Source organism: Amblyraja radiata, chromosome 24 (genome assembly GCF_010909765.2).
Source record: "Amblyraja radiata isolate CabotCenter1 chromosome 24, sAmbRad1.1.pri, whole genome shotgun sequence".
Taxonomy (NCBI): Eukaryota; Metazoa; Chordata; class Chondrichthyes; order Rajiformes; family Rajidae; genus Amblyraja; species Amblyraja radiata.
The window spans coordinates 38,070,920-38,081,713 of NC_045979.1; the positions used below are offsets into that span (position 1 = coordinate 38,070,920).

The following is a 10,794-nucleotide window of genomic DNA, read 5'->3' on the forward strand; positions in this document are numbered from 1 at the left end:
ATGCTTCACACAGAGAGTGGTGAATCTCTGGAACTCTCTGCCGCTGGTCTGCACTGTCGCCCTCTCACCCAGGTCTACAAAGGACTGGTAGAGAGCATCCTCACCACAGGCATCACGGTGTGGTATGGAAACACCACACAGATAGAGAGGAAGGCTCTGCAAAGAGCCATAAAGACTGCTGAGAGGATCATCAGAAGTGAACTCCCCTCCATGGACACAATCTACACACAGCGCTGTCAAAAAAGAGCAGGGAGAATCATTAGAGACACACTACATCCAGCTCACTCCCTGCTCAAACACAAAAACTGCACATACAACCTCAGGCACAGACGAGCGGACAGTATTGTATTGTATTCAAATTTATTGTCATTGTCTCAGTTAGAGACAACGAAATGAATTTCCCTTACAGGCAGTATCATAAAAATAAAAATAAATAAATAATAATAAATAATAAAACATATTAAAAATAAAATAGAATTTTTTTTAAAAAAAAGCACAAACACTGAAAGTCCACGACACAACATAACACAGTGGCACCAAGGTGAGGAAGGGACCATAGTCTATTGAGTATAGAAGCTTCTATACTATTGAGTATAGAAGCTGGGATGTAATGTTAAAATTGTACAAGGCATTGGTGAGACCAAATCTGGAGTATGGTGTACAATTTTGGTCGCCCAATTATAGGAAGGATGTCAACAAAATAGAGAGAGTACAGAGGAGATTTACTAGAATGTTGCCTGGGTTTCAACAACTAAGTTACAGAGATAGGTTGAATAAGTTAGGTCTTTATTCTCTGGAGCGCAGAAGGTTAAGGGGGGACTTGATAGAGGTCTTTAAAATGATGAGAGGGATAGACAGAGTTGATGTGATCAAGCTTTTCCCTTTGAGAATAGGGAAGATTCAAACCAGAGGACATGACTTCAGAAGTTTAGGGGTAACATGAGGGGGAACTTCTTTACTCAGAGAGTGGTAGCGGTGTGGAATGAGCTTCCAGTGGAAGTGGTGGCGGCAGGTTCGTTGGTATCATTTAAGAATAAATTGGATAGGCATATGGATGAGAAGGGAATGGAGGGTTATGGTATGAGTGCAGGCAGGTGGGACTAAGGGAGAAAAAAAAATTGTTCGGCGCAGACTTGTAGGGCCGAGATGGCCTGTTTCCGTGCTGTAATTGTTATATGGTTATATGGTTATCGCCACAAAAAGAACACGCTTTTTTAAGAGCTTCTTCCCTGCAACAGTGAGACTCTTGGCCAAAACACAACAAAATGAACTGATGTCCCGATATAGTGTTTGTGCAAGCTACAATGCTCTATGTGTCTTCTGTGTGTCCTTTTAATTTTTTAACGTAACTTGACTCTCTGAATAGCCGCACAAGAGTTCCTATGTGTGTAAGCACAAATTGAGGCCACAGTTCATTGGCTATATTTAAGAGGGAGTCAGATGTGGCCCTTGTGGCTAAAGGGATCAGGGGGTATGGAGAGAAGGCAGGTACAGGATACTGAGTTGGATGATCAGCCATGATCATATTGAATGGCGGCGCAGGCTCGAAGGGCCGAATGGCCTACTTCTGCACCTATTTTCTATGTTTCGCTGCCACTGTTGTATCTGCCTTCATCACCACCGCACCTGATAGTGTTTCAGGTTCCCACCACACTCTAAAAATAACAATTGCAACTGCACATCTGCTTTCAAACTTTGCCCCTCTCACCTTAAAAATCGTTCACATTTCTATCCTGGGAAAAAAGGTTCTGACTGTCCTCCCTCTCCAGCACTCTGTGAAACGTCACCTATCCATGTTTTCCACAGATGCTGCCTGACCCACTGAGTTATGGTGCAGCAGCATCTATGGAGCTAAGGAGATAGGCAACGTTTCGGGCCGAAACCCTTCTGGAAATAGGCAACGTTGCCTATTTCCTTAGCTCCATAGATGCTGCTGCACCCGCTGAGTTACTCCAGCACTCTGTGAAACGTCACCTATCCATGTTCTCCACAGATGCTGCCTGACCCACTGAGTTACTCCAGCACTCTGTGTCTGTGTTCGGGTTTCGTGTTGTCGTGGTGTAAGAATGCAGAGCGTCTGTAGATGGCGCCGTAGGACAAGGCTCCATCCACAAGCTAGATAAGGAACTGCAGATGCTGGGCTCTTGATCAAAGCACAAAGTGCTAGAGGAATCAGGCAGCCTCTAGAGGGGGAATGGAGAATCAGGACACAGGAGCTGGAATAACACCAGCGGGTCAGGCAGCAACTCTGGAGAACGTGTATAGGTGACGGTTTGGGTCGGGACCCTTCCTCAGACCCGAAAAGTCACCTATCAGTGTAGTGCAGGGATGCTGCCTGATCTGCTGATTTTGTAAACCAGAATTTGTGTGGAAACAGGCCCTTTGGCCCAACGTGCCCACACTGGCCAACATGTCCCAGCTACAATAGTTCCACCTGGTCCATATCCCTCCAAACTTGTCCAATCCATGTAGTTCTTAGACTCCATGGAACTGTACAGCAAAGGAACAGGCCCTTCGGCCCACAATATTCGTGCTGAACATACCAGGTTAAACTAATCTCCTCTGCCTGCACGTGATCCGTATCCCTCCATTCCCTGCATGTCCACGCGCCTGTCTAAAAGCCTATTATAGACAATAGGTGCAGGAGGCGGCCATTCGGCCCTTTGAACCAGCACCGTCCTTCAATGTGATCATGGCTCAGTACCCTGTTCCTGCCTTCTCCCCATACCCCCTGACTCTGCTATTTTTAAGAGCTCTATCTAGCTCTCTCTTGAAAGCATCCAGAGAACCGGCCTCCACTGCAGAGAATTCCACAGATTCACAACTCTCTGTGAGAAAAAGTTTTTCCTCGTCTCTGTTCTAAATGGCTTACTCCTTATTCTTAAACTGATTATTAAACACCACTATCGTACCTGCCTCCACCACCACCCCTGGCTGCACCCAGCACCCTGTGTGTGAAATAATACTTGCCCCACACATCTCCTTTCAACTTTCCCTCTCTCACCGTCATGCCATTCCCCCCAGTCCTTGACGTTTCCACGCTGGAGACAAGGTTCTGACTGTCTACCCTATCTATGCTTCAGGCAGTTAACATTGAAAGAAACTTTGTTCAGTATTCCGCAGATTCAGTTTGTTACTGGTTTTCCTGTTTTAGCTGCGTACAGACCCACCTAATGGTCTTCTCTTGTTGCGATTGAAAGATAAATAAAGGAATAGTTCGATCTGAAGCCGGGTGTTGAGCAGCCAGGTTGTTGTCTGTGTTGGAGTCAATGCCTGCCAGGCCCTGACACAGCTCCATGTGGTGGGTGGTAGAGCGGGCACCCAGAGATGACATGGTTGGCTGTGTGTTGTTCTGCTCCACATTCACAGGCTGGGCTCTGGCGGAGGGAGCCCCCATCTCCACACGCTGGCATTGAAACGCCCAACTCCAGTACCAAGTCTGTTGAGCTTCACCCATCCATGCTCCTCTGGGGAGGTCAGACCCTGGACAGCTTTTATTTGGTGAAGAGATGTAGCTGTGTAATGGAGATGAGGATGCCTTCCACTCCTGTGACCACTCGGTGGCTATCCAGTGTGCTTAATGGTAAATTAGGGGTAGTCCCTTTAAGACTGAGATGAATAAAAACTTTTTCACCCAGACAGTTGTGAATCTGTGGAATTCTCTGCCACAGAAGGCAGTGGAGGACAATTCACTGGATGTTTTCAAGAGAGAGTTAGATTTAGCTCTTGGGGCTAACGGAATCAAGGGATATGGGGAGAAAGCAGGAACGGGGTACTGATTGTGGATGATCAGCCGTGATCGTATTGAATGGCGGTGCTGGCTCGAACGGCTGGCTCATGCACCCATTTTCTATGTTTCTAAATTGGTGTCTCACTGCTAGTTATTAAACCATAAATCAGGAACTGCGTTTAGATGTATTTATAGAATTGTGAGAATGCTGTCATTAGTCATCCAGAGCACACAGCAAGTATGTTCGGGGGTCATATCAATGGATGTTTACTGTGGAATGTGGAATTCACTCTGTGGATCCAAGCCTGTGAGCTGTTGTGTAAAAATAAACCCAGCTCCATGTCCTCTCTTTGCCATGGCAACGTTACTGACTGTAAGAGTCGTTGAGTGACTCCAGGGTAACTCCACACATCACGACGTGTTTCAGTAGCAACTTAGCAACTGCAGATGCGGGCATCTTGTTACAAATGTTGACAACAATGCTGCAGAAACTCAGCGGGTGGGGCAGCACCTGGAGCGAAAGAATAGGTGACGTTTCAATAGACAATATGTGCAGGAGTAGGCCATTCGGCCCTTCGTGCTAGCACCGCCATTCAATGTGATCATGGCTGATCATCCCCAATCAGTACCCCGTTCCTGCCTTCCCATATCCCCTGACTCCGCTATGTTTAAGAGCCCTATCTAGCTCTCTCTTGAAAGCATCCAGAGAACCGGCCTCCACCGCCCTCTCAGGCAGAGAATTCCACAGACTCACCACTCTCTGTGAGAAAAAGTGTTTCCTCGTCTCTGTTATAAATGGCTTACTCCTTATTCTTAAACTGTGGCCCCTGGTTCTGGACACCCCCAACATCGGGAACATGTTTCCTGCCTCTAGCGTGTCCAAGCCCTTAACAATCTTATATGTTTCACTCGATACTAAACCCTCCTCAGTCCCCAGCTCAGACCAAGCCCTGTGTTGTCCCTGAGCGTGTAGCAATGTTGGGGGGGGATGACAAGAACCGGTTTGGTTTGACCTAGTGCCACAGAGAGGGAGATTCAGAGTGTCGACACACAGGAGTGTTGCTGGCTCAGGACCAGGAACAGACAGCTGCTCACCGTCTCACCTCACCCAACCTTGGCCTCGACACAATCTCCCCCAACAGCTTGCAGGACCGGAGACCCGGGTTCGATCCAGACTACGGGCGCTGTCTGTGCAGAGTCTGCACGCTCTCCCCGTGAGTTTTCTCCCACGGGTGTGTCGGTTAATTGTCTTGGTGTTTGTGTAAATTGTCCCTGGTGTGTGTAGGGTAGTGTTAGTGTGCGGGGATCGCTGGTCAGCGCGGACTCGGTGGGTCGAAGGGCCTGTTTCCCTGCTGTATCTCTGAACTAGTGTGCTGGGATAGCTGGTCGGCACGGACTCGGTGGGCCGAAGGGCCTGTTTCCCTGCTGTATCTCTGAACTAGTGTGCGGGGATCGCTGGTCGGCACGGACTCGGTGGGCCGAAGGGACTAAACTAAACCTCTGTTATTCTCTAATATGAAACCTTCAAGACCAAGCTGGAAACAACCGATATTAGGACGCTGACTTCTGAGGCCCACTTGAATATTTAATTGTGCCTTTACACATGACCCTCCTAACGTATGCAGCAACCAGCGATGGTGACTGTACATCAAGGTACAGATACAGAACCCAGGGACTACAGGTGCTGGTTTAAACTTTCCCCCTCTCACCCCAAACCTACGCCCTTGAATCTTTGACACTTGTTTCAACTGCTCCCTCTATCATTGCCTGAAGCTGTTAACATTGAACAACAGTTACAAGGGCAAGAAGGGGTTTTGACCCAAAACATCATCACCCATCCTTACTTCTCCCAAGGGGCCCATGCAGTATCTTTTAATTAATTCAATCAATCAATGTTTGTGATGTTATATATATATATTTTTTTAATCGACAGCAAATACTATTAATGTTTTCTCAAAAGTGCATGGGTTGGTAAATGCGGGGAACGTTGTTGACTGATTAAGTGCACAATTAGTTTGACTTACAGACTAGTTGATGTCCTTGCCGTTACACCTGTGCCTTTGTGCAATTCCTTGTCACCACAGATGTGGGCGTATTACAGCAAGAGGCAGAATGCTAAAGAGATCCATGCACGAGACACTAAAACTGGCCTAAATATACATTCAATTAGATTCAGATTTTTTTTTTTAAATACAAAAAATATGACATTTAGTAAAAAATATGCCATTTGATCTTGGACTCAACAAATCAAAGTCCTAAGGTACACAAAAGTGCTGGAGAAACTCAGCGGGTGCAGCAGCATCTATGGAGCGAAGGACATAGGCGACGTTTCGGGCCAAAACCCTTCTTCAGACTGATGGGGGGTGGGGGGGAGGAGGAGCCCGAGGGCGGGGGGATGGGAGGAGACAGCTCGAGGGTTAAGGAAGGGGAGGAGACAGCAAGGGCTAGCAAAATTGGGAGAATTCTACGTTCATGCCATCCGGACACAAGCAACCCAGGCGGAATATGAGGTGCTGTTCCTCCAATTTCCGGTGTTGCTCACTCTGGCAATGGAGGAGACACAGGACAGAGAGGTCGGATTGGGAATGGGAGGGGGAGTTGAAGTGCTGAGCCACCGGGAGTTCAGGTAGGTTATTGCGGACTGAGCGGAGGTGTTCGGCGAAACGATCGCCCAACCTCCGCTTAGTCTCCCCGATGTAAATCAAAGTCCTGGCTGGGATGAGGGCATTTTCTCTGCTGTTACACCTCTCCCAACTGCGAAAGATGATTTAAATAATAAACCATAAGGTGAAAGTCTTTGAAGTTTAATTAGACAAGGTTTATGGAACAAGCCAGACTTGTAAAAAAGCAATTATAACAACCTGTACTTCATTAAATTGGACTGACTTCAAACACCATGTAGTTCACACTTACTTACCAAAAAGTAAATCATAATAAAAATAAATAATTTATATCTAACAGGACATTTTTTTTTAATTGGTTACATGCCGAGAGTTTAGAACAAGCTTGCACCATGTGTACAGTGGTTCAAAAGGTGAAAAAGACGATTACCAGCCGAAAATTGAATTTTTCCTACATGCTGTGTTTACATGGAAATAATGTTAAATCAACAATAAAAGATTAAGAGTGAGAATTGTGTTAAAGATGAAGTGTATGTGTATTATACATCCCAACAATACAGAGTGTGTACAGAGAGTTACTTCTGAGGGACATACCTGTCCAAAACATATAGACACAAAAAGCTGGAGTAACTCAGCGGGACAGGCAGCATCTCTGGAGAGAAGGAATGGGTGACGTTTCAGGTCGAGACCATTCTTCTTCTTCAGAAGTCTGAAAAAGGGTCTCAACCCGAAACGCCACCCATTCCTTCTCTCCAGAGATGCTGCCTGTCCCGCTGAGTTACTCCAGCTTTTTGTGTCTATCTTCAGTTTAAACCAGCATCTGCAGTTGCTTCCTACACAGTACATAGGCCTTATATGATCCTCAGTTCAATACAATCAGTGGCTAAAGCTGGGAGTGCCTGACGCATGCTTGCATTCCACGTAGAAACTTAAATCCAGCCGGATTTTCCATCTGTCCCCGCTGGAGGGGAGATATTAGTCATTGCAGAATTCCTTCGGTTAACGAACCGACACGAAGACTGTTCCCGTGAAACGCTCGCCGCTCATTTCATGCTCGATGGTTCCACCACGGTCATTGGCTGTTTGGCACCGGGTCGGATTGTGAAAGTCTTCCCGTGGGACTGAGACGATTTGTTCTGCGAGCTGCAACAAAATCACACGGTTTCATCAATTCCTGTGTGTGATAGGAGCAGGATGTGGCCATTCGGCCCAATGCCATTCAATCATGGCTGATAGAAACATAGACAATAGGTGCAGGAGTAGGCCATTCGGCCCTTCGAGCCTGCACCGCCATTCAATATGATCATGGCTGATCATCCAACTCAGTATCCTGTACCTGCCTTCTCTCCATACCCCCTGATCCCTTTAGCCACAAGGGCCACATCTAACTCCCTCTTAAATATAGCCAATGAACTGTGGCCTCAACTACCTTCTGTGGCAGAGAATTCCACAGATTCACAACTCTCTGTGTGAAAAATGTTTTTCTCATCTCAGTCCTAAACGATTTCCCCCTTATCCTTAAACTGTGACCCCTGGTTCTGGACTTCCCCAACATCGGGAACAATCTTCCTGCATCTAGCCTGTCCAACCCCTTAAGAATTTTGTACGTTTCTATTAGATCCCCTCTCAATCTTCTAAATTCTAGCGAGTACGAGCCGAGTCTATCCAGTCTTTCTTCATATGAAAGTCTTTATCTCTCCCTCCCAACCCCATTCTCCTGCCTTCTCCCCATAACCTCTGACACCCGCACTAATCAAGAATCTATCTATCTCTGCCTTAAAATATATCCGCTGACTTGTGACCTCCACAGCCGTCTGTGGCAAAGAATTCCACAGATTCACCACCCTCTGGGCAACAGATCCCAATCAGTGAGAATAAGGGACAAATCATCCTCAAACTGCAGAGCATCCTGGACAATACAGCTCACCCCCTCCGTGACACACTTGTCACCCTGAGGAGCACCTTCAGCAACAGACTGGTTCCACCAAGATGCAGCACAGAACGCCACAGGAGATCCTTCTTCCCTGTGGCTATCAAACTGTACAACCCCTCCCCCTTCTGTCGTGGGGTAGACGGAGACTGACAGGGACAGTTTCTTCCCAGCTGTTATCAGGCAACTGAACCATCCTACCACAACCAGAGAGCGGTCCTGAACTACTATCTACCTCATTGGTGACCCTCGGACTATCCTTGATCGAATTCTACCGACTTTACCTTGCACTAAACATTATTCCCTTATCATGTATCTGTACACTGTAAATAGATCAATTGTAAATGTGTATTGTCTTTCTGCTGACTGCATAGCAAGTGACAAAAGCTTTTCACTGTGAGGTGTTGCACTTTGGGAAGTCGAACAAGGGCAGGACCTACACAGTGAATGGTCGGCCTCTGGGTAGTGTTGTAGAGCAGAGGGATCTAGGAGTGCAGGTACATGGTTCCTTGAAGGTGGAGTCGCAGGTAGATAAGGTGGTCAAAAAGGCTTTTGGCACATTGGCCTTCATCAGTCAGAGTATTGAGTATAGAAGCTGGGAGGTCATGTTACAGTTTTATAAGACGTTGGTGAGACCGCATTTAGAATATTGTGTTCAGTTCTGGGCACCATGTTATAGTAAAGGTGTTGTCAAGCTGGAAAGGGTTCAGAGAAGATTTACGAGGATGTTGCCAGGACTCGAGGGTGTGAGCTACAGGGAGAGGTTGAGTAGGCTGGGACTCTATTCCTTGGAGCGCAGGAGGATGAGGGGAGATCTTATAGAGGTGTACAAAATCATGAGAGGAATAGATTGGGTAGATGCACAGAGTCTCTTGCCCAGAGTTGGGGAATCGAGGACCAGAGGACAAAGGTTTAAGATGAAGTGGAAAAGATTTTAAAGGAATCTGAGGGGTAACTTTTTCACACAAAGGGTGGTGGGTGTATGGAACGCGCTGCCAGAGGAGGTAGTTGAGGCTGGGACTATCGCAACATTTGAGAAGCAGTTAGACAGGTACATGGATAGGACAGGTTTGGAGGGATATGGACTAAATGTGGGCAGGTGGGCCTAGTGTAGCTGGGACATGTTGGCCAGTGTGGGCAAGTTGGGCCGAAGGGCCTGTTTCCACGCTGTATCACTCTATGACTAATACCCTCTGACTAAAGAAATTCCTCATCATCTCCTTTCTAAAAGCGCGTCATTATATTCTCAGGCTGTGCCCTCTGGTCCCAGACTCTCCCACTAGTGGAAAATATAGATTTTGTATAGTTTAGAGATACAGCGCGGAAACAGGCCCTTAGACCCACCGGGTCCGCGCCGACCAGCGATCCCCACACACTAACACTATCCTACCACAATAGGGGACAATTTTTACATTTACCAAGCCAATTAACCTACAAACCTGCACGTCTTTGGAGTGTGGTTGAAAACCGGAGATCTCGAGAAAAACCCACGCAGGTGATGGGGAGATCGTGCAAACTCCGTACAGACAGCACCCGTAGTTGGGATGGAACCTGGGTCTCTGGCGCTGTGAGGCAGCACTCTACCCGCTGCTCCACCGTGCTGTGAATGAATGGCGTAGTAGACTTGATGGGCCGAATGGCCAATTGGGGACTGAACTCACCTTTTCGAGGCCACCTGTGACTGGGTGCTTAATGTCCGCACTTTGGTCCGTAATTCACCCATGACGTTGTCTTTGGCCAGCAGGTTGTTTGTGTACAGTCCAGTGTCCGCTGGCCTGGTGGCATCGGCAGCGGCTGGCCGGAGCTGCGGGCTTTGGCGGGGGTACCGTTAGGCTTGGGGGCGATCAGCGGCTTCAGCCCGCTGGAGATGGAGGAGTACAAAGGATTGGCGGAGGGACGGTTAAGGTGGAGGGTGGTGGGCGTGTTGTTCTGGGCCCTGGGCGTCGGGTGGTCTACACCGGCAGGGGGGGGACCCAGACCCGCTGGCCCGGGGGGGTCATCGCTGTTGGAGAACTCTGCCGGCGGGGGGAGGAAGGGTAGGGGAGGTTCCTCCGCATCTTCGTCACTGAAGAGAGGTGGCGGGGGCAGCAGGAGCGAGGACATGTCCGGCTCGTCGACAGCATCAGCCGGGGGCCCGTCTGCTCCGGGAGGGGCCCCGTGCACGATAACGGCAGCAGCGGCTCTAGGGGCCACCTGGAAGGAGTTGGGGTGGGTGGGCTTGATGTAGCGTGTGCCCCCCATGGACAGGCCCGGGGTGTTGGTGTCAGGGACGCTCGTTGGACGGGAGCGGCTCCGTTCCCTCTCTTTAGCCGCCTGGAGCAGCGCCAGGGGCGAGGGGGACCCAAGGCGCGCGGGCGGGGGGGTCGGGCTGTCGGGGCCCGGGTCCACAGGGTCGTCTCCCCATGTTGGGGGGGGCTGTGCGGGGGGAGAGGGGGGCCGCTGCTTGGGGCGATCCTTGAGGGAGGTCGAGGCTGCCCTGGTGCTGGTGAACCCCCGGCTGTCTGGCTGATCCG

The 10,794-nt window shown here is 48.7% G+C and overlaps 1 protein-coding gene across 1 annotated transcript; it reads right to left on the reverse strand.

The window, feature by feature from the left end:
• Positions 1-7,069: 7,069 nt before the first annotated feature.
• Positions 7,070-10,788, reverse strand: LOC116987067 (basic proline-rich protein-like). The gene is made up of 2 exons (XM_033042970.1): positions 9,943-10,788; positions 7,070-7,494 (listed from the first exon to the last, which is right to left on the reverse strand). Exon 1 carries the CDS (start codon positions 10,520-10,522, stop codon positions 9,971-9,973), a length of 552 nt encoding a protein of 183 aa, XP_032898861.1. The 5' UTR covers positions 10,523-10,788; the 3' UTR covers positions 7,070-7,494; positions 9,943-9,970.
• Positions 10,789-10,794: the final 6 nt, after the last annotated feature.